The following is a 27,716-nucleotide window of genomic DNA, read 5'->3' as shown; positions in this document are numbered from 1 at the left end:
TGAGAACCACTGCTATAACCTGTTAACATGGGCGCCGAAATGAACAGCAAATGCAGCTGCAAAACACACGCACTTTGTATCTTGCGTGCTTACGTTTAAGCGTAAAAACCGAGTATAAAGGCCGCTTAAGGCCTCATGTGATCGTCGCAAAAAGTTACAGAATGATTAAGAAATTGTGAAATACCAAAATGTTACAGAGAAGACGGAAGAGTCACATAACACACTGGCTCCAAATGTAGCGGCTGTACACTAATGGGGTCTGTGAGTTCACACCGTATTCAAACTGTGTAGTGAATATGAGGATGAGTATGACTTTATAACAGTTATATTCTTGTGCTAAATTTGAATATATATATTTAATATTATATTATATAAATATAATAAGAAACAATATGCATTTCATTGTGAAACTGTGCTTGGCATTTATTTACAAAGTTTTGAAAAATATGCATAAATAAAAATTTAGGATTATTAGTTGAAGGCAAGAATATGCTTCAAAACAATATTAAAAGTAGAGTAAATGCTAAAGGTCTACAAGTATCGACATTCATAACAGGAAACATATACACTATCATGATAACAAGTTTAAATATAGTCATTGGGGTCCAAACAGAATGTGCGAAGTGCCCCAAGTAGCAAAAGGTTGATTGATTTAACGGCCTTTGCAAACAACTTGGAAACTATTAAGTAATTTGTGGGTTATTATGAGTTGTCACCATGATTTGACCCACTTCTTACAGATCTGTAAGTGTTACCGTTTCAACACACAGTTGACAAAAAAATGTTCATTCATTAATTCAAAATGTCCAACCAAGACTTGAACAAGATTCCATCACACTGGTAATGGTATCAGTAAATAGCAGTGAGGAATATAGGCCCAATTAGGCCAACATATTCACAAAGACAGACAATCGCTGTGTAGTTTCATTACTTTAATTACAATAAGCAAAGTCCGGTAGCCAGTTACATTAGATACACCTGCAGCTGTTTCTTAGAGATCTATGGGTGTACCCAGTTATTGTGGAGAACTCCATGAAAGCTCTTGAAACCTTGACATCACAAACATTATAAGACCAACATCTTAATCCACTGAGAATCATGTGTTTGCCCAGGCACTTATGAGTAGGGATGAAATTCCCACCATGATGATGGTTAGTTTCCTTGAGGGATTCATTTGCCCTGCTTTATTATGAACCGTGTTATCTGGGCACCATGCTATATGTGTGATGCCATCAGAACACTGGAACATGGAGGCTGGGTTGCCTGATTCTAGATAGTATCCATCAGGTTTGTCACTGCAGAAGTGGTTTGAAGAGACTGGAACTGTAAGGGGTTCACACACGACTGAATGGGTTATTATGGCAGTTGAGGAGGTTTGGCCTGGGAGTGTGATGTTGTAAGGGGTGGCAGTCATGGTAGGTGGAATGCTGGTCAGGTTTTTAACAGTGTGGGTGATCGCAGGGTCTTCAGTCGTAGAAGATAATTGCACTCCTATGTGGTATATAATATTCATATTAGTAGGTATGGGATATAGATTCAACAAATCCATATTTTTGCCCTTTAATTTGGGCATCTGTTGTGTAAGGTGAGGATAGGGTGACTAATACAATAGTTACATTTGTTATCAATATCTGCTATCAGCTGCCCACTTTGCAAACATATTGTAAATAATCCAAGGAAATATCAACTGGATCAGCCGAAGGAGATGTCACTCTCACTGAATATATGAATGCATGTTTCAGTAAAGTTAAAGACATTTTAGATTGATCTTAACCTCTGAATGAGCGAGGCTTGGCATGGATAGGTTAACTACGATTGAGATGTACACCGAAACAGGAGTGGTCGGCTTGGCATGCCATGCAAAGGTCATGACTGGTTCATATTACTCTCTGTTTAAATGCCAGCACAGTCACACACACAAGTAATTGGTACACGGTACACAAGGTATTGACCAGAAAACCTCAGTTCAGGGGTTGGTGCTGTAGGATAGTTGCCTTATATGTGTTTTGTTCAAGCCTTTGTTTATCCTTCGCTACTGTAGCTGTGTTTTTTTCCTTAATGAAGATTTATGTGGAACTACTCAGATGAAGTATCTTACCATTTTCTAGCTGAGTTTTCAGATATCTTATTAAAGGGTAGCTCCCCTGACCACAGAATTCTCCAGAAAAGTCATCCAGGTCAAGAGTCCAAACAACAGCTCCCCCAAGTTTATTTTCCATTAGGTATTGCACCTAGAACACAGACACAGAACACATGAAATATTTTTTTAAGAACACATACTGTATATCTATCCAGTCATTCATAGCAGTATTGAAAATAAATAAATAAATAAATAAGTACCATAATAATAGCTAGTCTGGTTGTCAAAACCCACCCACCCACGTCCCTTCAGAGCAAATGGAACTTTCTGTTTATCAATCCACTCTACTGTTGCACCCTGAAGGAAAGAACAAATCTGAAGAAATTCATGAGTAGGGAGTTAATTCTATGATATAAGATAAGATAAGATGAGATAAGATAATACAAGATAAGATAAGACAAGATAAGATAAGATTAGACAATTATTCAGATGTATTGATTGTTGATTGTAAACATGCTGCACTAAACCCTTCGATCACCTCATAGTGAGACCAGACACCCATCTCTTGAGTATATGGCCCAGCCGCAGCAAAGCTACTGGTAGGGGCCCCAACCCCACCGACTGTGGAAGTGAGGAGAAACGAGTGTCCAAATGTAGGAAAACCCATCAACAGTTTTTCCACAGGGGCACCCTGCTCCTGCCAGTACGACACGGCAGAATTCTGGAGGTCAAAACAAAGGAAATGTATGTGAGAATTTCCTGTAGGACACTGGTTTCGGTATCAGCGATATGTTCCAATCTGTCAACTGTTTGAAGACAAGTATAGACTGTTGCTTGACTAAGCTACAAGTGGTTAAAATAACTTAATGTAAAATAACTCCATTAAACAATGTTATCCATCAAAGTTCACAAACATTGCTCTCAGACCTTTTATATCAGGTCTCAGTAACTTATCTCCCTGTCATTCTTTTACATGTGGAAATGCTGCAGTGTGTAAGTAAATCTATTGCAACCACCAGAGAACACTGCTACACTGCAAAATGACATTACGCTATTGCAGACACATGTAGCGTATAACTTCCTGAGCACAGTAGCGTGTTTGAAAAGAAAAAAAAAACATTTAGATACCTACTACATTATAATGTAGACTCTCTCCTGTTTGATGTTCTCCACTATATAAGGGGCTGTGGTGATTAGTGAGACCATCTTGACTTCCATGAAAGCCAAAAGTCATGACACTGATGAAGTCCAAGTACCTAAAAGTACATACAATGAATGTGTTGCCAGCAGTATGTGGCTGCTGCTGTTGTGTGAAATGTACATCTGACTTACTGTGAGACCTGTGGGACGTCATAACTAATGTAAATTACATTTCTTTTTGCAGCCACAGCAGCAGTGATCATCAGTCTCTGGTATCCACTGGCTCTGCTCTCAGTTTCATAGGCCTCCACAAGCTCCTGGGTATGACAAGATCATGCCATTAGCCATCAGCTAAACGTGCTATTATATAGTGATAGTAAATGATTACAGACAAATTAAATAGAGTGGCAAAGGCTTGAGCGCTACACTAGGCTGACCTCTTCTTACACTGACTCATAAAGATATCATCAAATATTATTTTCTGAAGCCATACATGAGTGACAAAGCACACTGATGCTTTTAGCAGGTGATGTGATGCCGGGACATACATTGTGTTTTGCTAACAACAAATGTCAGACACCAAAAAGGTTTCAGACTGTGACACTGTCAGGTGTAAGAATGGCAGAATATGTTTATCTACATGTACAATTTCACCCCACTATGACTGCAAACTAATATATACTGTATAACTGACACACATGTCCCAGGATGTTTTCCTCACAATGCCTAAAAACTAGTGGCAATATAATCCAAAAGGCAAACCAAATGTTTAGGAGAATAAAACCCAACAGCGTATGACTCATTTCCTCGCAGGCACCTTGCATAGTAGTGTGAATCTCCTTCTGTCCTCTGGAGGGCTCCCTTGAGATGCGGGGCCTTCCCAGGCCAGGTCCAGTCCATCAAAGCCATATGTCCGTAGAAGTCTGATGGAGGACTGGATGAACTGTTGCCGTGTAGAGGATGAGGACATCATTTGAGAGAATCTGCTGAAAATAACAATTGACACAGAACATGCATCTCAGTCACCAAGAGTAAAGAGTGTGAGCGTCTTACTTCACATAACACAAATACTCTTATGCTATGGTAGCTCCTTTAGCTGTAGTTTACCTATCACTAGAAGGAACAGTGCATGTATTCACGTTTTTCTCTCTTTAGGAGGATGGCGTGTCTCATGGGTGAACAGTAAGAACTTCAGCAATAAACGGCAGTCAGGTAGGGAAATCCTTTATGCTAAGTTGCATGTTTTTCTCTGATGAAACATCACAACGAATATAAATAAATGCATATTTGATGCGACAATAAGACAGGAAACTTACTTGGCTGAGTCAGTGTCCTTCCCTCTTACAGACAGCAAAGTCTTTAGCTTTGGGTTCCTGCAGAAAGCATCTATAATGAGCCACAATGTTCTCGAAAACTATAGTCCTACCAATATAGTTACTACCAATCCTTAAAAAAACAATACATCAATTATTTTAATAATATATCTAGCATCTTTATTCTGGAAACTGACCGAATCTTCAAGGCATTGAAGGATTTGTAAAGTGCATCATCATTCCAGTCGGAGGCCACCAGCTCATTGCCATAGTTTACAATGGCAAAGGCAAAAATGAGATGAGTGCAGAGATTGGGATCCACATTGTCAGGTAGAAATCTGGCTGGACCGTCTCTGTACCGAGACCAGTTAGTGAAGTAGCACACAAGTTTTGAAGAGGTGACTGGATGGGGAAAAGGCATAGACGAGTTTTGTATGACAACCATTCAAAATCCTTTGACGGAAAGAAAGAGAACTTAATCTGTCTGTTGAGTGATGATTTAGCTTTTTAAAGCCATTAGGTTCAGATCATCAGACATTATATTCATACCATCCAAATTGCTCAACATCTTAACATGATTTACAGGCTTTATAAGCAGAATTGAATCATGCAAAAATAATAATTTATAATTTTTATATAATAAAAAAGACAACTAACATAACTTAGTTACTTACCAAACTGAAAGAGGAGATTCAGACCTTGAATAATACGAGATACAACATATTGTTTAAAACCTTTTCAACTCTGTCATATTAATGCACAATGTTCGGTGTATTTAAAAAAATGTAATAAATAATATGACGTTATTATATGATACGCAACAATCCTACCTGTTAAACAAACGATTCCCCAGTTCATGTTGGTTTCGGCTACATGTCCCTTGTGCCGGTCATGAGGACCTCCCTCTGCATGTCCATGAGAAGACAGTCCTGCGGAGCTAAAGCCAGAGCTGTGCAACACAAACAAGCTCTCACATTACATTCATATGAGACCCACCCCAGACAAGACCATGGGAATAAAAAGGCCTTTTACACGACCTATGTAATACAGCTCACTATTACAGGGATTTGTTTGGATTAATAAGGTGTGGTGAGGCATTTAAAATGAATTGAGTCTGAGTTGAGACAGTCTGTCTGGGGACTTGCTGATCTTTAGATAGTGAAGGGCAGTGACAGGCATCTGTACCTCTACACTTAACTCTCTCTCCCAATGTTTATTAATGTTTAAGTAGAAACTCATAAAAACAACAGAAAATCATAAAAAGAACAGAAATTCATAAAGACAACACAAAATCTAAAACACAGATTGTTCCGAAAAACATAGACAATGTAGGAAATAGATTAACAATGGATATAATTCTGAATACTGGTGGTGACACACTGAAAATATAGTATTGGTATATGACCTATTTTAACGTCACCTTAAGCAGTCTTTCTGCGGAGAACTGCACAGGTGATGTTTTATGTTTTATAAGCAGTGTAACTTAAAGCCGAACTATACAACTACTCTGTCAGAATGCTGTCCTTGAGAATCTGATATCTTGTGTGGAGGCCTATACTGGAGGAGGAGGCATAGTCACACAAGCCTTGGGGGCCCCCAGGTGTCTGTGCACTAAAATACTGTACAGGAAATAATGGTGTGAAATATACTGGAGAGATGTCAGAGGGAGTCAAAATTGACTTATTCATTTTTTATGAATGATTAGCCATAAGATTTTTTTTGTCCCAAAGATTTTTGGACATTTGGAGATGCTTCAGAAGTTTATCAAATACGGTTTCAAGAGATTTTGAGATGAGTTTGGGTTTATACCAGAACATCGAGGATATTCAATAGTATGGACTATATGGAAAGCTTTTTATCTGGGTGAGATAGCTTTGAATGAAACTGAGAGGGTTTGGTAAAATATAAAGAGGCCTGCTTTGACTGTCTGTTTTAGGTGAGTGAGGATGTTTATATTCAGCTGAGATTATGCTGTGATATGGTTTGTGTTTAGTTCTTTTTTAAAGTTTTTTTTGGGGGGGGCTTTTATGCCTTTAATCAGATAGGACAGTAGAGATGGGCATTCCGACCCATATATGGTACAGGGATGCTGCCGCTTGCGCCACAGCTCCCTCCCCCTGTGTTTAGTTCCTTTTAGCTATAGATACAGTTATAGTTATAGATTTAATTTAGTTCAATACTTAGTTCAGTTTTCTTACTTATAATGTCTTTATCCCCATGAAAAGGTTTAATGAAGATATTTCTTTTTTGGATTAGGTTTTCTGATCTAATATCCAGTCTTCTTCTGGGATACTCTGATGAAAATGATGGTACAAGTTGTCATTAAAAAAAAATTGAGGTTATCAATGAGATCAAACCTGGTAAAGGTAGGAAAAACTGTTTTATTTCTTTGGAATCAAATATACAGCTCTTACGGACAATTCATTTTTAAGATATTGAGACCATGAACACAAAACAGAACTCTACATTGCTCTAGGTTCACAACAAAATGGACAGCACCAATGCATGATTTCACTAAGATTCCTATGAAATTTTCTCAAATAGTGATATATTTATATAGCGTACATTCTCAAAGCAATTCTAGTGGTACTCCTTTAGTGTCTGTCCCTGGCTTTCAGGGCCAGTTGCAGCACTGGCAGGTGGGATCATAAACTGTGCCAGAGGAGCAGTGTTTGGGGTAAGTTTCCCCTTTATCACATTGAAAGAAGTGGGACTTGCTCTCTGGGTCGGGATAGAAGCCATCAGGCTTTCCGTTGCAGAAGCCAGGGCTGGGTTTGCGTGTGGTTGTCGTGGTGGTGGTGGTGGTGGCGGTGGTTGTTTGTCCAGGTTTGGGTGGGGTGGTGGGTGGAGGAGGAGGAAACTCTGGATGATTGAGAAGGAAAAGAAAGAGTTACGTCTCAAACCCGAACAATTTCGGAGGAGATGTTGGTGTATCTTGAAATGGCAAAATAAGTTCCTTACTGATTTCCAGAATCTTGTTCAGGTGCTTCATGAGAGGATGTTTTCCCTGTCCGCAGAACTCTCCATTGAAGTCATCCAGGTCGAGGGCCCAGACGAAGGCACCGCCAAACTTCTGTTCCTTCAGATATTGGACCTACGAAGAGGACAAAGAAGGAATCAGTTTGATTTCCTGAGCACTAATAAACAAAAGTACACCTGGCCACTTAGAATACAAAACAATTACCTTGATGTCAAAGCTTTCCTGGTTGTCAAATCCAACCCATTCATTGCCTTTCACTGCATAAGGAACTTTCTGATCTTCGATCCAGTTGAAACTGGCACCGTTCAGGAAACCACAAATCTGGAACAAAAAGGTTAAGTATGACAAAACAGTCCTCATGCAAATATAACAGCGCTGTGTAGACTACCTCTTTCCATGACTACTATTCATGATGTTGATAATAATGTAATGTTATATATAACATTAACATGCAACTGCTACTACTATTCTACTACTCCCACTATATTCAACGTCCCACTACATCTGAATGTCATCTTCATAGACATTTGCCTACGAAAGTTCACCTCATAGTATGCCCAGAACCCGGCCTCTCGGGTGTATGTCCCGGCTGATGCAGCACCACCGACTGGAGCACCGACACCATTATCAGGTGAGGTAAGGCGGAAGGTGCGGCCATACACAGCAAAGCCCATTCTGAGCTTCTCCAGTGGGGTGCCCTGGTCCCGCCAGTACGTCATAGCATAGTCCTGAGAGAGGGGCAGAATGAGTAGACATCATTGGGCATTGATTAATTATATTTGATTGATCCCGTTTGCTGTTTGAGATGTGGTTTGGTTATAAAGCATGCCGTACATGCAATTCCATGAAATAGGTTTTCACTTACGGTGTTGAAGTAGATGAATTCACCACTGTCAAATTCCCCACGGTAGAGTGGGCTGTTGTGGCCTGTGTTTGTTGACCAGGCACCATTGAAATCATAGGTCATAATATTGATAAAGTCCAGGGACCTAGACAGGAATACATAGACCATGTTTATAAATAAAAGGAATTAAGGGCATTTTCAGAAGAGGGCCCTCTGCATCCTATCTGACCCTGACTGCATCTGCTGTGATGGTTTCATGTTGGAAAAATACAAGCCAAATGCAAAGGTCAAGCCGATGGGGAGTCCATGTTACATGCTACATGATCGCTCAGATTGTTGCAGCTAAGCTACGGTATTGTCTGCCCCACATTTGAATGCATGCATTTTGTAAGAAAAAAAGAAATATACGGTTAGACTAACTTGGCAATTTCTGCAATTTCATAGCCGGCATCAATGGTGGCCTTCCCAGCAGCCACTGCAGCACTGAGCAACAGTCGGGGACGTCCAGTGGCCTTGCCCTCAGCCTCGTAAGCTTCAACGAGCTCCTGTGAAGATGGGATGGAAAAGAGAACAGAAGGTAAGACGCAGAGCAGGGATTGGACTCGGACTCTGAGAGAGAGCGAGGGAGAGAGAGAGAAAGACAGAGAGCGCTTGAGCAGGCACACCCACCCTGCACAGGAGAGTGAATTTCTGCTTGTCCTCCGGGGGGCTCCCTCGAGAGCCGGGGTACTCCCAATCCAGGTCCATACCATCGAAGCCGTACTTCCTCAGAAAGCTGATGCTGGACTGGATGAACCTCTGGCGGTTGCTAGGGGTGGACACCATGATGGAGAACCTGAAAGAGATGTCAGTGGTTTTATCTCATGTGTCGGGTCTAAAAGAATGCCTTTTGAAGCTGTGGGGAAAAAACAGGCACTCCACCAAGATGACTTACTGTGATGAGCCAAAATTCCATCCTCCAATAGCCAGCAGAGTCTTAACTGACGGGTTACTGTGGAATAGAGAAGAGAATAGGTCAATTATATATGAATTGAATAATTAGTGCTGTAGTCTTTCAATGTTATTATTTGAAATGGATATTTCATGTAACATAGTGTAAAATGGCTCGGTGACTATCTACAGATGCTCAGATTATAAACAAACTATCTGTTGAAAATATGTTAACTACAATTTATGGTGAACGTTAGGCATTGGATTTGGCATTTAGTGAACAATTAGAAAGACTGAACTTGAATTTAAACCGACCATCTCTAAAGTCTCTGTAGGCAGACAATCCAAATAAAGTGTTACTGAAGAGAGTACTGGTGTCACCTACACAGTCTTGATGTTGTTGAAAGATGCGTAAAGCGTCTCGTCGTTCCACTCATAGGTCACTAGCTCATTGGCGTGGTTGATCATGGCAAAAGCGTAGAACAGGTGGGTGCACAGGAATGGATCTACGTTAGCAGGCAAGTACTTCCCAGTCCCAGGCCTGTACTGAGACCAGTTGGTGAAATAACAGCCCATGTCCATGGATGCTCCTGGAGATACATAATAGTACTGTAAGTCCACCTGCAAGCAGTTAAACAACTAGGCAGTTAAGAGTTTTTTGATCAAGGGTTTACTTACCCACGTGGAAGAGCACCATGCACAAACCTAGATAAATACAAAATATTTAGGTTAAATGGGACAAAAAAGGAGTAATTCATTATTTATTTAATTAATTAATTAATGAATTAATTAATCTCTCTATCAGCTGTACCTGCAGTGATGGTGAGCTTCATGATTGATTGATCGATGTTTCTGTTGTCTACTTTAAAAAACAAGTCAAAGGTAGTCACTTTGAGTTCAATGTAAAGAGTTAAAAGATAAAAAAAAAACAGCCTACACTGCTTTAAAGAATATTAAATAAAATGACTATTATGTAAAAGTTAACATAAACATAAGTCAGTTAACTGGCTTTTATCAGTATAATAGTATATTATGTTTAATGTTATAATATCAAATTAGAATATCAGTTTTAGACTTACAAGAAATTCTGTTCCTGATTCTCACTGAATATGTTTAAATAATGAATAATGATTGTGAGATTGCAGGATCACGGTCCTTACCTTGGGCAGTTCTTAACAAGTAGAGAGCCAAAGATCCTCTCGCCTGTCTGGCTTATATGTGGCAATGGTTCACCTGACTCATCCTCTAAACCTAATAAGGAATTATATGGAGCATTTTATGTGGCCCTGGATGATAAGATATCTAGAGTGTAAAACTCCCAAGTGTTGATCAATGTGGGTTTTGGTTTTTACAGTCTTGCTGGTCTTTCTTCACGTTAATCAATGCACTACATATGCATTGTTGCTGATCGATGTATTGTTATCAGACATTAGAAAAAACTTCAGAATAACTTCAGAATATCTCCATTTCTTCCTTAGGTCTATTTAGACTTTTCACCCTGTGCCATTGCCATTTCCTGTCTGTCAACTGACAAATAAACCTACTCAAAAATGAACCTGCTTATATTGTACATATTTCCTAATGTGTGTAGTGTCACTATATAATTACTCAGACCCAACATCTTGATAGTTATAGTGGAAATAAAGGAATTTTTAAATCGCCTTTTATGTTGCACTAACAGGGAAGCTTAACTCTTGTCCTACCTCGTTTTTGAGAGTCTAATAGAAAGCAAGCAAGAAAGAGAGAAATTAGTCTACTGCGGAACAGAAACATTTGACAGGAAATTAAACCTGTTCATAGGTTGAACTTTTTAAATTCCCGAAATCAGAGTGAACTCACCCTCAGAGTGCTATGCAGTTGGATGAAGCTGATTTTTAAGTATTTGCATAAAAAGGAGAAAATGCCCTTACAGCCCATGACAGCACTTGCTGAGTTTATTAGTTATAATATTTTATTATAGACAAAATGTGTCATTTAGGTCTAGGGTAGTCAGGCCTTGGGCTATGTAAAGCGCTTTGAAACAATGTCTATTGTAATTGGCACTATATAAATCAATGAAATGTAATGTATTTGAAATTCTTGTGTGTAGCTTAGACAGACCATTTCCCAATGTGTAGCTGAGCATAAAAATGCAAAGGGTTTGAATAAATATAATTGACACATGCATATAAATATCACATTCAGGCCTCAGAATTTCTGATTGACAAATAGTCAGTTAGTATTTTAAAACTCCAGTCTTTGCAGTAAATCTTACAATTACAATACAAGTTTATTTAACCATCTCTGACTGTCTGACCTCCCATTACCTGTGTAAACAACTGATACAAACTGATCAAATGTATAACTGAAAGACAAAAGGTGGCGGTACAAAATCTAACACAGGAAATAAGTGACGCTGACAGTGTTTATTAGGGTTCATTAGGGTATCAACATTAATCAGTGTGCTATAAACTTTTGATATCTGAACTACGTGCAATACAAATCAAAGCAAAATCTTTAGATCCAGTGCAGTGTGGATTACTGCTTGCTCATACCAAACTAATCAAGCTGTTGAGTTCACATTTTACAATGGAATACAGACACATTGATAATAAGATGTTAAGAACTGTAACTGATATCTGTGTACAGTATTAGCGGCTTTGTGGATTGAATGTGAATTATGTAACATGTTGCGGTTATCTTTATTGCTTGTTTGTGTACCTGGGGAACATGGTGCACTGTAAACCTTGTCCTTCAGACATAATTCTGCAATGACCTTTTTCAAAATGAGGAAAAAAAATCGTATCAGTTTGTTTTGAAGTCAAAATCTCAGTCATGACAATACATGAATTCAAGATAGACAACCAGTAGTTATTCTGGACTTCTGCCGTCTTATTGGAATCAAGGGGTTGACAGTTTTGTTTTGAGTAAGCTGTGGCTTTCAGGGATACGGCCCGAATCGGAATATGTAATCTGGAAAAGCACAAATAATGGAATGGAAACTCCCTGAAGTTGCTCGCTACTATTCAGAAGAAAAAGTCAGCTCCATGATTGATCTGTGTGTCAGCCATAATGTTTCTTCTAATTGATTCATATCATTGTGGATGGCCACAAGATAAAAAAATACCCACTCTGTTTGAAACATAGGACTTTGGTTCACCAACCAGCCATTTCATTTAGTAGCCTACACATCATTGAAAAATGGTTGCTATATTCTGTAGCCAGATAATTTTGTTTGTTGAACACATACGTCTCTGTACACCTCTAGTGGCTTTCATCAGTTGGGCTTATCATACATAGGGTAAGTCTGCTCACGCTGTGCCACGATCTCCCCATTGATTTCTGTCTTCTTCAGGCTTTATCATCTAGGCCATAAACATATGGCCTAATCATTTAATGACAGCACAAGAAGTACTGGAATGCCGCTGCATCACTCTGAAGGGACACATGGCAATTGTCCACTTGCTGATGAACTCCTTTCTGTTTGATTACACATCTAAATAAACCATTAGTCATAGACATCTCTTCTGAGTCAACTTGTAGTCCATGTGTGCTCTGTCAAAATGTTGTAAATTGAACCCTGTCATATTGTTCTGGCAGTCTTTTGGTTGTACACTTTAACCTTAGACTCATGACAATGATTATGACACGTAGACTAAGCCATCATAGGGGTTACCAGCTAATTCCTGCCATTAGCTATGTTCACTGACAACTGCTTTGGTCTGACACTCCTTTCCACGCATTTTTTCATTAAGATGAATAATTTCTATGAATTTGTTAATGTATACATGTGCAACTCCTTTTTCCCCCGAGGGCTATACAATACACAGGAGTCACACTCATATAAAAAAACAGAATCCTGAGTTCCCAGCTATTATTCGGAGACTGGACTTCTGGACTGGGCTGGACTTCCTGTCTACCACTACATTTAGGAATTTTAGCACTAGAATTATAAGTGGTAAGTATTGTATATAGTCACTAAGTAATAACAAACGAATAAGTAGAATGTAAATAAATTAAGTAAATAGTGTGGTGCCTCCACTGAAGAAATGCTGTGTACCTGGCAGGAAATATGTAAATCCTCATATATAGTTACGATGGAAAAAGTAAATGCAAAGAGTAGGTCCTCTTACCAGTACTTTGAGTTAAATCAATGGTACACTCTGATGGAATTTAACAAATAGGCGACATTTATTTTCCCTTTAATATACAAAGAAATTGTGTGTGTGGATGTGTGTGTGTAAAATGTATATAAGCGACATGTAGCCAATTGTGTACATATGGAAACCTGCAATGTGGAATAAGAAGTTTCACCTCAATTTTGTCACCTTAGCACACAGTTGCGTGATAAACTGAAAACTATCAAGATAAATCTTGCAACCCAATGCTCTTCACTCTTCACTGCGCATCACGTGATAAACCTCGCTAAGGGAAGGCAAAACAATATAGTAGATTTGAACACTGCACACAATGTAAAACACATTTAACACACAAGTGGAAAAAAACTGTGTGTCAGTATAGCAAGCTTGCAAGAGTGTGTTGGGGCCTATTACAGTGGAAATAAAAGTTTACTCTCGCTGTTACGGTCGGACTCGCGGTGACTGCAAAATGTTTGCCATTGTCGGTAGGGAAAACGTATGGCTAAGGAATGTGTATTAAAACCGGATGTCGTCACTTTAATCCGGTCTCTGGTTGGATAAAACTTTTCAACAGAAATGGACAAGGACCTTTGATTTATTCTTTAGGAACCATGCCGATGCCTGACTTTTAATGTTGTGTGACGTTGTTGAAGTTCAAGTTCAACATTAATAGCGATTGAATTACCCTTGTGTCGTGTAATCGCTAGCGGTAAATAAACGTTAATAACTTGAATGACTGATTAAGGATATATGTTACACATCACAAACACACGTAATCGATGGGTTTTGGGGGAAATGAGGTAATTGGTTAGCTTAAATTGCAGTATCTTAGGCGAGCTAATTGACCTGGCTAGCTATAGCGGAATTAACAGTGCTAGCTTTGTGTTTGGTCATATAGCTTCGTAAAAGTTCGGTTAACAAGTCACTTGTGTGTTTAGTTGTATGACTTCGTAAAAGTTCGGTTAACAAGTCAATTGAGCATTAAGCCACCTGACTATAATGGGTCTATTCATATTAGCATGCTGACGTTATACTTATTAGCAGCGAGGCTAGCTAGCTACTATGTGTTCCAATGGATTGTTGGTCTAAGCGTTAGCTTCAGTTAAGTCCTACAGTAGGACAATACTCTGCAACATTCGTGTAGCACATGAACAACTAACCGAGTCAATGTAGACATAGGTTAACAAGTCACTTGTGTGTTTAGTTGTATGACTTCGTAAAAGTTCGGTTAACAAGTGAATTGAGCATTAAGCCACCTGACTATAATGGGTCTATTCATATCAGCATGCTAACGTTAGACTTATTAGCAGCGAGGCTAGCTAGCTACTATGTGTTCCAATGGATTGTTGGTCTAAGCGTTAGCTTCAGTTAAGACCTACGTGTACCACATGAACAACTAAACGAGTCAATGTAGACATATTAAAAGTTGTGTAGATAGCTTTATTCACATAAGCCGTATAACTTCACAAAAATAATAATAATTTAAAGAAAACCGATCGTTTGCATGTCAGGCGATCAACACAACTTCTCAACTAAAAAGTAAAGGTCCTTGTCCATTTCTGTTGAAAAGTTTGATCCAACCAGAGACCGGATTAAAGTGAGGACATCCGGTTTTAATACACATTCCTTAGCCATACGTTTTCCCTACCGACAGCCGTCACCAAAAAACCCTGTGCAGGCTACTCACGGATTCCGTAGTCAATGATGCTTAACGGACAGGATGAAGTTCATGTAGGCTACTAAGCTTCAGCTCCCAGCTTTGAGACCTAGCCCACAAACTTCCTCCGAGCCTTTCCTCACGAGGCACCGTGGACCGTAAATAGGTAAGCTTACTCTTGCTACAAAAATGAGCCAAGTCAGAAGACTTCCAATTACTGCTTCCTAAAATCCAATTAGCCTGATTAAAAAAACGACTTCTTCTCACACAATTCCAGCAGGAAACACTCAGTATGAACTTCAACCACATAGCATTATCAATAAAGGAAGACATTAATAAAATACATTATTTTCTTAAAGAGCCTTACACATGTATTCAGGGTACACATAGAGGATAGTGGTCATTGTACAACTTAGCACTCTTACATGCATCTTATATATCTTACAATACATGTATATCTGACTGGACAGCTGTTACTGTAATTTGGTAATATAAAAGAACAATTCTGGCAAACTGGTTTATTAGTATCAAATTAACTGTGGTGATCACTATAACACCACACCCAGTGGCTGTGGAGCTTAAGTGTAATACATATGTAGATATGTTCAACCCTCCATGAAGTCAGGCTATGAGGCAGGACTAAAGGCAGATTTATGGTCGTCCGTTTACGGAGACACTGAGAGCCCTCTCCGTAGTGGCAAACCCTCTCTGAGCACCTCTCCGTGGCCTGACGTGCACCTCCCAAATTTTGTAACTATCCGTCTCCGTCTATCTGTCAATACATCACTGTTTACCTTGTGGGTAGTAGTATGCCAACATTAGATAGCTGGCTCAGACACCTCGCAAATCCCCTCAGACGTATTTTTCAGTTACAATAAAGGGTTTTTTACATTGGACAGTGTCTATTTCTCGGTAACTTTAAAAAAATCTAAGCAAAAAAAAGTCAAACAAACAAACTTTTATGTAAAAATACAACCATCTACGAAGATGGGTCCATCGCCATCTTTAAAAAAAAAAATTGCTTTTCAACACCCACAACCATCGGAGAACCATAAATGTAAACGAGTCCGTCGAGGCAACTGCGTGACCACAGAGAAACGGAGTCGTTGAAGTATATTTTGGCCTTTAGAAAGACTAATGCTGAGGAGTTTCCAGACAGCTGCTGAGAAGACATGCCAGAAAAGAAGTGAAATACGTGATACGATGTGTCACTTATTTTATTTCAGAATTGAAGTCCTCACAGTAACATTCAGTAAACATATAACTTTACAAATTTAATGAGGGAGAATGCCTAAACATTCCAACTTTTATTATTGACATTGACAATGTATATATAACATTTTGACCCCAGTGTTGTCCCTCTCTTTCCTTATGGCCAGTTACAGCACTTGCAGGAATCTTGGAACACCAGGCCAGGCTGGCAGCTGTGCAGGTAGGTGTTTCCACGGAAACACTGGAAGTAAGTGTTCCCATCAGCGGAGTTTGGGTAAAGGCCATCAGGGCGGCCGCGGCAAAAGGTGGTGATGGGGTCCGCAGTGGTAGTGGGGCCCACAGTGGTGGTAGGTTTGGGTGGGAAACCTGCAAGAACATAGCAGACATTTAGGAGAGAAAATGCCTGGATGTTGAAAGTTCATGTGGTGGTAGGACAGTGTCTCAAACACTTGTGGTCTTTGTGAATGGTGTGTGTCCTTACCCAGTGAGTTACGCAAGTGGCTGACCAGAGGGTATGCGCCATCTGCACAGAAGGCGCCTCCAAAGTCGTCCAGGTCAAGTGTCCACACAGACGCCCCGCCCAGGTCCTTCCCTCTCAGCCACTGGGCCTGAGACAGTTAAAGCCGGACACAATTCATATTGTATACTTCAAATGTCATCACTTTCAAAGGAGGTATTTTGCCTCAACAGATGTGATTGTCTCTGTACCTTCGCAGCATAGCTCTCCTTGTTGTCATAGCCCACCCAGGAGTTCCCGTGGGTTGCATAAGGAACCTTCTGCTCTGTAATCCAGCCGACTGTGCCAGTTGATGTGAAGGAGCAAACCTGAGAAGAGATTATTTCAGTGCACTGAGAACACTAGAAGCTGCTGCACTGTGATGTGTGAGACTGAACTCAAGATGGGAAATGCACCTCGTAGTAAGACCAGAAGCCAGCCTCGCGGGTGTAGGGGCCGGCTTCGGCTGGGCCGTTTGCAGGAGCACCCAGGCCCGAGTAGGAGGAGGTGAGCTGGAAGGTGCGACCATACGTGGGGAAACCCAAGAGCAGCTTATCAGCCGCGGCACCTTTCTCCAGCCAGTAGGTCACAGTAGACTCCTAACAGAGGCAAATGAATGGAAGATCAGAAATAACGCCGATCCTATGTAGATCTGCGGTTGTTCTTAAAATGAACGACTGACATCAAGAACATTCTTGAGGAGACAGAGCCATACCAATGAAGGGGTGTTAAAATGTCACCTTTAAAAATATCGTTCATTACCTACATCTCTCTATGATAAAAAGGAGGGGGGTCTACTCAAGTTTCCAATACACAGCAATATATTTTGATAACTAGCTTAGAATAGAAAACCTCCTTTGGATACACAACTTTTATTACTTCCCTGTCCTATTATTCTTATCGTGTTCAGCTGTGATTATTATCTTACAATGTTGTGGTGAACATGAGATCCCTGGTCGAGAGAGCTGTTGAAGAGAGGGCTGTTGTGTCCGGTTCTCTTCTCCCAGTGGCCGTGATAGTCATAGCTCATGATGCTGATGAAGTCCACTTTGCTACGGAGACATAAACATGAGGTTTAGACTGAACATGTTCCTGTCTCTCCACTGGGCAGCGTATTAAACTAACAGTGCCAAGCATGTAGACTGAATTTTGACGAATACCTTGCCACTTCAGGAACCTCATAACCGATATCGATTGTGGAGCTAAGAGCACCCACTTTGATTGAGATTAGGAGGGGGGGTTTCTTGTTGTCCCTGGCCTCATCCATGATGGCCTGTCTCAGCTCCTGTGAATGGGCAAGGAGCAAAACAACAGTGGTGGTGTTGAGATGAGTTATATTGAAATTCCATGACTGCAGGATGATTAGCTGAAGTGTTTTTGATCTGGTATCAGTGATAAACGGTCTTCACAATAGATCAACTTTTCACTATGAGTCTGTTCACTCACCGTGAGCAGGGCAGTGAACCTCTGCTTGTCGTCCAGTGGGCTGCCATTTTGTCCAGGAAACTCCCAGGCCAGGTCCAGGCCATCAAAGTTATGAGTTCGCAGGAAACTCAAGGCAGACTTGATGAATGTGTTACGGCTCTCTGCTGTGAACACCATGGCAACAAACCTGTAATGAGGTATTAACAGGATGATAAGGACTACTGCATGGACTAAGACAAGAATACCTGGAATGGTGTGCCTCACATCGTTTTAATGCATTCTTAAGATACATTTTGATTGTGTATTGACTTTTGCGTAGTTTATCCCATGAGATGGAATTTTTGTTCTTGCTTTCAACTTACGGACTGACTCCGTTGAACAAGCCTCCAATAGAGAGAAGAGTTTTCATGTTGGGATTCCTAAAAAGGGAAAACGGTTAATTATTGTGATGTCCTGTACATTTTTCACAATGCTGTGGTTTGGTGTTAGCTGCCGCACATATTAGTTCTCTTTAGGATCTGTTCCAAATCAGATCAGAAATCAGAAATCAAAACATTGCTGGTCCATCGCATGATGGAACCTGCATGGTTCATTATACTTGATATTATACTCATTTTCAGTATTGAAAGTGATTTAAAAAAAAAAAAAGGTGTCACACTTACGTTAGCTTCAGGTTGTTCAGCTGTTTGTACATATCTTCGTCATTCCACTCAATCGTGGCAAGCTGGTTGTCAGGGCTGATGGTGGCGAGGGTGTATACCACATGAGTGCAGAGGAAAGGGTCCACGTTGGCAGGAGTGAACTTGCCCGCTCCTGGTCTGTACTGGGACCAGTTGGTCAAGTAGCACACCAGCTTGGTGGAGCTCACTAGAGGTAGGGAGCCAGATAACTCTGAGTTTGTGTTAAGTTCCTGGGTCTGGATTGATGCTTACTTCGTATAGGATATGAATATCCTAGGATAGGACACTTACCCATCTGCAGGGTGAACAGCACACCCAAAGCTAAAGAAACAAGCAGAGGGAGTGCATTAAAAAGGGTTGCAAATGTTGGAAATGTATCATGTGTCAACTATTGACAAACAGCATCATTGACCATGACAAAGAAATCAGTCCTGTCAGAACCTACCTGTCAGAAGAAGAAGTCGTGCCATTGCTCAGTTTCTGTGAGAGGAATAGAGTATGTATTATAATTCAATGCCACATTTTTACAAACATTTATTATCTTTCATATTCACCCAAACACAGTCTCTATAAAGACTGCCAAACATGCAGAATAGAGGGATTTTTTTGTGAACAGTCAAATGGGCTGAAGAAGAACCCTGATTTACCTGTTTCACCTCCTATGGTGACAGTTTAGTGAAGACACAAAGACACTCATTTATACTCAGACACTAATAATGGGTACCAAAGTACAGTTGATAAGTCAGCCGGGACATTGTTAACAGATACCATTGCCATAGTTATCTCACCTTTAGCTTGAAAACATGTTGGTAGAATGCTAAATAGACATGACCCTTAATAACCCGGTATTTTGTTCACGAACTGTTGATGATTGAAGGAGCAACATTTATAACTCCATATCTATACCTATACTGACACTGGAAATAAAGTGTCAGTATAGAGACATTGTAAAAGTGACATTGTAAAAGAGACATTGTAAAAGTGTCAATTTACTTACACGCAGTCTCTCCACCAACATGTGGATTGTGGACTGAGATTTCTCAGACCACTGAAGTTATAATGCCGCCCTGTGTTCTCCCTCCACATCCCACACTGGATTAACTTGATTGGGTATGTTCAGTGCATCCGGAGGTCAGTCTCATGTGAACAGGATTTAGAACCTCTGCCATGTTTAGTTGACATCCTTTTCTGGTTATTGTTGCCCATATGTCATTAACAGTCCATAAGCCCTTAACAGACAGCCCGTAAGCCCTTGTTTCCTCATATTGGCAAGACAAGCACCTAGGTAATCTAAGAATTAAAGAGGGGTACTGTTGGTACCAGCCTCACATGGGAGCACTAGAATATGTAGGTACCTTACCTTGTGCATGAATAGTAATACAGTTTTCACCAGAGCCACCAAGACACATTGGTACTATCCTGACAACAGCACCAATATGTCGATAATCTCACCCGATTGGTCAGACATTGCCCATTCAACACAAAGGCAGATCAATTAAGTTGGCCACCTAGAGGGCGCCACACAAAGTGTAGTGTCCTCCACAGTGGTCAAAATAAAGATCACGCACCAATCAGTCTCAATGTAATATATCAGTCTCAAAGAATATATTATACTATCAATTTGGAACTGATTAATAATTAAATTAATAACTAAAACCAAAGTTACCTCATTAATAGCTAGGTTGAAGGTCTTTGGAGTTCTGAGTAGAGGAGGTTGGCAGCATTCATTCTTGTGTAACATTAAATAGACCAGCGTATATTAATCAAAGCATTTATTAACACAATGATAAGAAATAAAACACAATATGTACAATGTAACTAAAAGCTTAAACAACCAATTTATGAATTAAAGGGGAGAGTGTGTGTGAAAGAGAGGGAGTGTGTGTGAGAGCTTGTGTGCTCAGGTGTACACTGTCGGGTGCATGCCAGAAAGAATGTGTGTGTTTGTGTTCCTTTGTTCGGTCACTGTAGTTCCACGTGCATGTGTGTGCACGTTCACCAACATACATGTGATATGAACAAGTGACGAGCCTATGTGCAGCGCGGCGTTTGAGTGTTCCCTTCGCATGCGTGACTATGTAAAGGCCAATGAATGCCCGTAGATGAAGAAATTAGTAGCTGTGATGTTGCGTTGCTAACTGCAGTGTAGATCGGACTCGGTCGCTCGGTTTGTTCCATTGCAGATCTCCACAATTTCGTGCATTGCTTGGTTTGCACCTGTCGCAGAGTTAGCTAGCAGGCCTTCTGTTAGCTGCTCGCGCTAAACTTGCTTAGTCTCTGTTAGCAGTGCTGAAAAGGAGGGGGATATGATTGAATCCCAAAGTGTACTGACTTTGACTTGAGTGAAGTCAAGGGATGTTCTATTAGGTGCCAATCGCCACAGGTTGTCCGGTCAGAACAGAGGGATGCCAAATTCCCAATAAAGATTTATTTATGTACACACACACACACTCATGACATAGACTGGGAATCGTGATAGACCATGAATGCTGTGTTACAATGAACAGTGAATGCCGTGAATATTAAACCGTGAATTACATGTTACATTGAACCATGAATGTTTCGATACGCGAATCGTCCACCAAACTCTTCTGATGATGCTTCTCTGCTCCGACTTCTTTCTTCCAACACTGATTAGAGGTGGGTCCAGCTTATATAGCGGTAACGAGATAATGTGGACAGGTCAAGGGGCATTCTGATAGGCTATTGATTATCAGTGTGATCTGGGGGAGTCGTGAAACTGTATTGGGGGAACTGAAAACCGACTTTGCACGTGAACCCCATGCGCAGCTCACGGAACACTGGGAACGCAGGATTGGTTGACCTCTCTGTGTCCCCAAGTTTTGTGCATGGCCTGCACAACGGAGGTCTACAGCTTGACATCGCTGGTAACAGAAACCTTCTGAATAAGTGCGTTACTGGCTAATTAGAAATCTTAGGCATTCGTTGCCTTAAGACAAAAGAGTTTGTTGCTTTAAAAGTGAGAGCGAGGGCCTGCTTTTCTGAGCGGCTAAGAACGAGTTGTCTGTTCTCTTTTGTGCGAGAGAACAGGAGAGATATTTACCGGAGTTCTGCACCCTTGGAGTGGGCGAACAACAGAGCGTAAAATGGATGCAACTGGTGGTCTTGTATCCAGTGAAGGGGGCGTGGTTAGAGTGGCATTAGGTTACAGTTACAGTAGAGGCTGACTGTTGACATGTTCCGGGTTAAACCATACGCACTTCCCTGATTAAAGTCAACACAATGGACGAATTCCAGATGTACCAACACTACTCTCTACTTAGGTTTCCATGACTTCATCCACAATTTGTGGCAATACAGATCTGTGTGTGGAATCTTAACCTAACTGTTTCATAATGACCATGGTTAAGAGTGGATTTTGAATGGCTGCTCTTATTTATTCAAGTCTCCAGTTCTCAACGCTCATAATCAGTACATGTTGGTGACAATTTCTGACAAAGACTACAAGCAAACGGAAAAAGAAAACCTATGTCTATTCACAGTTGGACAGCAATGCTAGAATGTCCATATTTGAATCATGACATGTTTAAACAACTATTTCTCCTGAAGAAAGGACAAAGTAACTCAAAAGGCCTTAACATTCACGGTTGAGTAACTGCATCTTTTTGAATGTTAATCACATACAAAAAAAACTTTTATTGTTATCATTATTATTACAAAAAGTTTCACAACTCACTTGGATAGAAAACCACCCTGTACTTTATTAGGCACAGAGTTGACACTATTGTACAAGTTTACATTTGTATCAAGAATGTCTTGGTCTTTAACATTCAGAGCACAAGAGTGTAACTCTTCGTTTGCTGAGTGCTTCTGGGTTTGTCTTGGTCCAACAGCATCCCATATGATACAAAGTAATTGCAAATGTACACAAAATCTGACATGATTATATGAACTGAAACACTGTCTCACTGAAAAAGTGACAGGAAAAGGACATATCTAGACCCTTGTTTCTCTCTCTTCCCTTATGGGTAGTCACAGCACTTGCAGGCATCTAGGAACACCAGGCCAGGCTGGCAGCTGTGCAGGTAGGTGTTTCCACGGAAACACTGGAAGTAAGTTGTCTCATCAGCGGAGTTTGGGTAAAGGCCATCAGGGCGGCCGCGGCAAAAGGTGGTGATGGGGTCCGCAGTGGTAGTGGGGGCCTTAGTGGTGGTAGGTTTGGGTGGGAAACCTGCAAGAACATAGCAGACATTTATGAGAGAAAATGCCTGGTTGTTGAAAGTTCATGTGGTGGTAGGACAGTGTCTCCAACACTTGTGGTCTTTGTGAATGGTGAGTGTCCTTACCCAGTGAGTTACGCAGGTGGTTGACCAGAGGGTATGCGCCATCTGCACAGAAGGCGCCTCCAAAGTCGTCCAGGTCAAGTGTCCACACAGACGCCCCGCCCAGGTCCTTCCCTCTCAGCCACTGGGCCTGAGACAGTTAAAGCAGGACACAATTCATATCATATACTTCAAATGTCATCACTTTCAAAGGAGGTATTTTGCCTCAACAGATGTGATTGTCTCTGTACCTTCGCAGCATAGCTCTCCTTGTTGTCATAGCCCACCCAGGAGTTCCCGTGGGTTGCATAAGGAACCTTCTGCTCTGTAATCCAGCCGACTGTGCCAGTTGATGTGAAGGAGCAAACCTGAGAAGAGATTATTTCAGTGCACTGAGAACACTAGAAGCTGCTGCACTGTGATGTGCGAGACTGAACTCAAGATGGGAAATGCACCTCGTAGTAAGACCAGAAGCCAGCCTCGCGGGTGTAGGGGCCGGCGCCAGCTGAGCCGTTTGCAGGAGCACCCAGGCCCGAGTAAGAGGAGGTGAGCTGGAAGGTGCGACCATACGTGGGGAAACCCAAGAGCAGCTTATCAGCCGCGGCACCTTTCTCCAGCCAGTAGGTCACAGTAGACTCCTAACAGAGGCAAATGAATGGAAGATCAGAAATAACGCCGATCCTATGTAGATCTGCTGTTGTTCTTAAAATGAATGACTGACATCAAGAACATTCTTAAGGAGACAGAGCCATACCAATGAAGGGGTGTTAAAATGTCACCTTTAAAAATATCGTTCATTACCTACATCTCTCTATGATAAAAAGGAGGGGGGTCTACTCAAGTTTCCAATACACAGCAATATATTTTGATAACTAGCTTAGAATAGAAAACCTCCTTTGGATACACAACTTTTATTACTTCCCTGTCCTATTATTCTTATCGTGTTCAGCTGTGATTATTATCTTACAATGTTGTAGTGAACATGAGTTCCCTCGTCGACAGAGCTCCTGAAGAGAGGGCTGTTGTGTCCGGTTCTCTTCTCCCAGTGGCCGTGATAGTCATAGCTCATGATGCTGATGAAGTCCACTTTGCTACGGAGACATAAACATGAGGTTTAGACTGAACAGCGTATTAAACTAACAGTGCCAAGCATGTAGACTGAATTTTGACGAATACCTTGCCACTTCAGGAACCTCATAACTGGTATCGATTGTTGGTTTAAGAGCTCCAACTTTGATTGAGATTAGGAGGGGGGATTTCTTGTTGTCCCTGGCCTCATCCATGATGGCCTGTCTCAGCTCCTGTGAATGGGCAAGGAGCAAAAAAACGAGATGAGTTATATTGAAATTACATGACAGCAGGATGATTAGCTGAACTGTTTATCTGGCTCAAGTCTTCTTAAACAAACACCCGGTATCAGTGATAAAATGTCTTCACCTTAGATCAGCTCACCACTATGGGTCTGTTCACTCACCGTGAGCAAGGCAGTGAACCTCTGCTTGTCGTCCAGTGGGCTGCCATTTTGTCCAGGATAATCCCAGGCCAGGTCCAGGCCATCAAAGTTATGAGTTCGCAGGAAACTCAAGGCAGACTTGATGAATGTGTTACGGCTCTCTGCTGTGAACACCATGGCAACAAACCTGTAATGAGGTATTAACAGGATAATAAGGACTACTGCATGGACTAAGACAAGAATACCTGGAATGGTGTGCCTCACATCGTTTCAATGCATCCTTAAGATGCATTTTACTGTGTATCGACTTTTGCTTCGTTTTTCCCATGAGGTGGTTGCTTTTAACTTACGGACTGACTCCATCGGTCAAGCCTCCAACAGAGAGAAGAGTTTTCATGTTGGGATTCCTAAAAAGGGAAAACGGCTAATTATTGTGATGTCCTGTACATTTTTCACAGTACTGTGGTTTGGTGTTAGCTGCCGCACATATTAGTTCTCTTTAGGATCTGTTCCAAAACATTGCTGGTCCATCGCATGATGGAACAATATGCATGGTTCATTCTACTTCATATTATACCCATTTCCAGTAGTGAAAGTGATAAAAAAAAAAAAGGTGTCACACTTACGTCAGCTTCATGTTGTTCAGCTGTTTGTACATGTCTTCGTCATTCCACTCAATCGTGGCAAGCTGGTTGTCAGGGCTGATGGTGGCGAGGGTGTATACCACATGAGTGCAGAGGAAAGGGTCCACGTTGGCAGGAGTGAACTTGCCCGCTCCTGGTCTGTACTGGGACCAGTTGGTCAAGTAGCACACCAGCTTGGTGGAGCTCACTAGAGGGAGGGAGCCAGATAACTCTGAGTTTGTGTTAAGTTCCTGGGTCTGGATTGATGCTTACTTCGTAAAGGATACGGATATCCTAGGATAGGACACTTACCCATCTGCAGGGTGAACAGCACACCCAAAGCTAAAGAAACAAGCAGAGGGAGTGCATTAAAAAGGGTTGCAAATGTTGGAAATGTATCATGTGTCAACTATTATTCTGACCATGACAAAGAAATCAGTGCTGTCAGAACCTACCTGTCAGAAGAAGAAGTCGTGCCATTGCTCAGTTTCTGTGAGAGGAATAGAGTATGTATTATAATTCAATGCCAATTTTTTTTACATTTTACAAACATTTATTATCCTTCACATTCACCCAAGCACAGTATTTATAAAGACTGCCAAACATGCAGAATGAGGCAAAGTGATTTTTTTATGAACAGTCAAATGGGCTGAAGAAGAACCCTGATTTACCTGTTTCACCTCCTGTGGTGAAAGTTTAGTGAAGACACAAAGACGCTCATTTATACTCAGACACTAATAATGGGTACCAAAGTACAGTTGATAAGTCAGACGGGAAGTTGTTAACAGGAACCATTGCCGTAGTTATGACACCTTTAACTGGAAATCATGTTGGTAGAATGCTAAATAGGCATGACCCTTAATAACCTGGTATTTTGGTCACAAACAATAGATGACTGAAGGAGTGACACTGAAAATAAAGATACATGGTAAAAATGTCAATTTACTTACACGCAGTCTCTCCACCAACATGTGGATTGTGGAGCTGAAGTTATAATGCCGCCCTGTGTTCTCCCTCCACACTGGATTAACTTGATTGGGTATGTTCAGTGCATCGGGAGGTCAGTCTCATGGGAACAGGATTTAGACCTCTGCCATGTTTAGTTGACATCCTTTTCTGGTTATTGTTGCCCATATGTCATTAGCAGTCCATAAGCCATTGTTTCCTCCTTTTGGCAAGACAAGCGCGTAGGTAATCTAAGAATTAAAGATGAGCTACTCTCTACTTAGGTTTCCATGACTTCATCCACAATTTGTGGCAATACAGATCTGTGTGTGGAATCTTCACCTAACTATTTCATAATAACCATGTTTAAGAGTGGATTTCGAATGGCTGCTCTTATTTTTTGTCATCACCTAAAATGTTTCCTACAGCTCATAGGTCAATCAATTCTCATGAGGATTTTCATGTAATCCCAGTAAAAAAATATTCAGAGTGCCAGGCCAGAGATTACTGATATGAACACCTACTGCCGATTCATTACTGCCCATGGTACATCCTTAGGCTCATTGATTCCCATAGTTTCCACCTGTAAATCTTTGGGGAACACATGGCAGTACCAGAACCAGTAAATGATACACGATGAGGCATCTTTAGCAGTGCTCATCTGCTGTAGCTGGTTGTTCAATTACACTGTACAGGATCTGGTCATGTCTAAGAAATGAATACACACATACCACCATCTTGAACACAGTCCCCATGTATTTATTGAAGATTATTTACAAGTGCCATTTTCACATAGTCCCATTTGAGCTTACTGCTGACAGTCACCTGAGAGGTGCTGAGGCAGAGCAGATGGGGTCCCAGGAAGCAGCTAGATGAATGACCAAAGTGGAACAGTTAACACAAACATGTCGAAAACATCTTCATGTGCTGACTGAAAAGTTACACGCATGTGGTGAGCAGGTCGCACTTGACAGGGAATGCATCATGACTCAAAAACTAGATTACCTTAGAGAAGGCATCAGTCACTGTTGCAAAATTATAAAATACATGATCTTCAGTCATGGGCATTTGTGTGTCTGTGGAGACCTGACTGCACTGTCTCTAGGTCTCAACGCTCATAATCAGTACATGTAGGTGACAAAGACCACAAGCAAACTGAAAAAGAAAACCTATGTCTATTCACAGTTGGACAGAAGGCAATGCTAGAATGTTCATATTTGAATCATCACATGTTTAAACAACTAGTTCTCCTTAAGAAAGGACTAAGTAACTCAGGAGGCCTTAACATTCACGGTTGAGTAGCTGCCTCTTTCTGAATGTTAATCACATACAAAAAAACTTTTATTTTGATCATTATTACAAAAAATTTCACAACTCACTTGGATAGAAAAACCACCCTGTACCTCATCAGGCACAGAGTTAACACTGTTGTTTAAGTTTACAGTTGTATCAAGAATGTCTTGGTCTTTAAAATTCAGAGCACAAGAGTGTAACACTTCATTTGCTGAGTCCTTCTGGGCTTATCTTGGTCCAACAG

At 40.9% G+C, this 27,716-nt stretch overlaps 4 protein-coding genes and 1 long non-coding RNA gene across 8 annotated transcripts; all 5 read right to left on the bottom strand.

Annotated features, from left to right (window-relative positions):
- Positions 1-397: 397 nt before the first annotated feature.
- On the bottom strand, positions 398-2,227 carry LOC116220456. Its single transcript, XR_004163666.1, has 2 exons — positions 2,099-2,227; positions 398-1,491 (listed from the first exon to the last, which is right to left on the bottom strand). It is a non-coding gene; the product is annotated as an uncharacterized LOC116220456 (long non-coding RNA).
- Positions 2,228-2,347: 120 nt separating this feature from the next.
- Positions 2,348-5,476, bottom strand: LOC105895876 (acidic mammalian chitinase-like). Its single transcript, XM_042707740.1, has 7 exons — positions 5,364-5,476; positions 5,208-5,231; positions 4,731-4,935; positions 4,537-4,593; positions 4,038-4,206; positions 3,413-3,537; positions 2,348-3,336 (listed from the first exon to the last, which is right to left on the bottom strand). The coding sequence occupies exons 1-7, from the start codon at positions 5,389-5,391 to the stop codon at positions 3,201-3,203; spliced, it is 744 nt and encodes a 247-aa protein (XP_042563674.1). The 5' UTR covers positions 5,392-5,476; the 3' UTR covers positions 2,348-3,200.
- Positions 5,477-6,894: 1,418 nt separating this feature from the next.
- On the bottom strand, positions 6,895-10,548 carry chia.2 (chitinase, acidic.2). Its single transcript, XM_012822574.2, has 12 exons — positions 10,448-10,548; positions 10,099-10,149; positions 9,966-9,992; positions 9,673-9,877; positions 9,292-9,348; positions 9,027-9,192; positions 8,778-8,902; positions 8,379-8,502; positions 8,059-8,241; positions 7,718-7,834; positions 7,495-7,627; positions 6,895-7,395 (listed from the first exon to the last, which is right to left on the bottom strand). Exons 2-12 carry the CDS (start codon positions 10,118-10,120, stop codon positions 7,148-7,150), a joined length of 1,407 nt encoding a protein of 468 aa, XP_012678028.2. The 5' UTR covers positions 10,121-10,149; positions 10,448-10,548; the 3' UTR covers positions 6,895-7,147.
- A 5,748-nt stretch (positions 10,549-16,296) lies between these two features.
- On the bottom strand, positions 16,297-20,316 carry LOC105895896 (acidic mammalian chitinase-like). 4 transcript variants are annotated; one of them, XM_031568187.2, is made up of 13 exons: positions 20,236-20,316; positions 19,873-20,012; positions 19,321-19,355; positions 19,167-19,196; positions 18,858-19,062; positions 18,558-18,614; positions 18,217-18,382; positions 17,931-18,055; positions 17,699-17,822; positions 17,187-17,369; positions 16,983-17,099; positions 16,756-16,882; positions 16,297-16,640 (listed from the first exon to the last, which is right to left on the bottom strand). In XM_031568187.2, the coding sequence occupies exons 3-13, from the start codon at positions 19,343-19,345 to the stop codon at positions 16,432-16,434; spliced, it is 1,368 nt and encodes a 455-aa protein (XP_031424047.1). In that variant the 5' UTR covers positions 19,346-19,355; positions 19,873-20,012; positions 20,236-20,316; the 3' UTR covers positions 16,297-16,431. The 4 variants fall into 4 exon arrangements, with proteins under 4 accessions (XP_031424047.1, XP_031424046.1, XP_012678042.2 ...); XM_031568186.2 differs by having other exon boundaries at positions 19,873-20,037; positions 20,236-20,312; XM_012822588.3 differs by lacking the exons at positions 19,873-20,012; positions 20,236-20,316 and adding an exon at positions 19,664-19,809.
- Positions 20,317-22,512: 2,196 nt separating this feature from the next.
- Positions 22,513-26,315, bottom strand: LOC105895895 (acidic mammalian chitinase-like). The gene is made up of 12 exons (XM_012822587.3): positions 26,185-26,315; positions 25,690-25,724; positions 25,547-25,576; positions 25,238-25,442; positions 24,962-25,018; positions 24,633-24,798; positions 24,335-24,459; positions 24,126-24,249; positions 23,614-23,796; positions 23,410-23,526; positions 23,183-23,309; positions 22,513-23,067 (listed from the first exon to the last, which is right to left on the bottom strand). Exons 2-12 carry the CDS (start codon positions 25,712-25,714, stop codon positions 22,859-22,861), a joined length of 1,368 nt encoding a protein of 455 aa, XP_012678041.2. The 5' UTR covers positions 25,715-25,724; positions 26,185-26,315; the 3' UTR covers positions 22,513-22,858.
- Positions 26,316-27,716: the final 1,401 nt, after the last annotated feature.

The sequence above is a fragment of the Clupea harengus genome, chromosome 5, assembly GCF_900700415.2.
Source record: "Clupea harengus chromosome 5, Ch_v2.0.2, whole genome shotgun sequence".
Classification (NCBI taxonomy): Eukaryota; Metazoa; Chordata; class Actinopteri; order Clupeiformes; family Clupeidae; genus Clupea; species Clupea harengus.
Note: the sequence above shows the minus strand (reverse complement) of the source record. Positions and strands in the feature narration are given on the sequence as shown.

What these genes read in the sequence shown, in the direction of transcription:
- LOC105895896 (XM_031568187.2), bottom strand. Translation starts at nt 19,345, where the DNA reads ATGGCACGACTTCTTCTTCTGACAG. An exon ending in GGTTCACTGCCCTGCTCACG is followed by an intron (nt 18,056 to 18,216) that starts GTGAGTGAACAG and finishes GCCCATTCACAG; the next exon opens with GAGCTGAGACAGGCCATCAT. An exon ending in AGGAGAGCTATGCTGCGAAG is followed by an intron (nt 16,883 to 16,982) that starts GTACAGAGACAA and finishes TAACTGTCTCAG; the next exon opens with GCCCAGTGGCTGAGAGGGAA.
- chia.2 (XM_012822574.2), bottom strand. Translation starts at nt 10,120, where the DNA reads ATGAAGCTCACCATCACTGCAG. An exon ending in GAAATTGCAGAAATTGCCAA is followed by an intron (nt 8,503 to 8,777) that starts GTTAGTCTAACC and finishes ATTCCTGTCTAG; the next exon opens with GTCCCTGGACTTTATCAATA. An exon ending in GAACAAGATTCTGGAAATCA is followed by an intron (nt 7,396 to 7,494) that starts GTAAGGAACTTA and finishes TCAATCATCCAG; the next exon opens with AGTTTCCTCCTCCTCCACCC.
- LOC105895876 (XM_042707740.1), bottom strand. Translation starts at nt 5,391, where the DNA reads ATGAACTGGGGAATCGTTTGTTTAACAG. An exon ending in GAATCTCCTCTTTCAGTTTG is followed by an intron (nt 4,936 to 5,207) that starts GTAAGTAACTAA and finishes TTCCCCATCCAG; the next exon opens with TCACCTCTTCAAAACTTGTG. An exon ending in TTCAATGCCTTGAAGATTCG is followed by an intron (nt 4,594 to 4,730) that starts GTCAGTTTCCAG and finishes TGCTTTCTGCAG; the next exon opens with GAACCCAAAGCTAAAGACTT.
- LOC105895895 (XM_012822587.3), bottom strand. Translation starts at nt 25,714, where the DNA reads ATGGCACGACTTCTTCTTCTGACAG. An exon ending in ACGACTTCTTCTTCTGACAG is followed by an intron (nt 25,577 to 25,689) that starts GTAGGTTCTGAC and finishes TTGTTTCTTTAG; the next exon opens with CTTTGGGTGTGCTGTTCACC. An exon ending in TTGACCGATGGAGTCAGTCC is followed by an intron (nt 24,799 to 24,961) that starts GTAAGTTAAAAG and finishes ACCTCATTACAG; the next exon opens with GTTTGTTGCCATGGTGTTCA.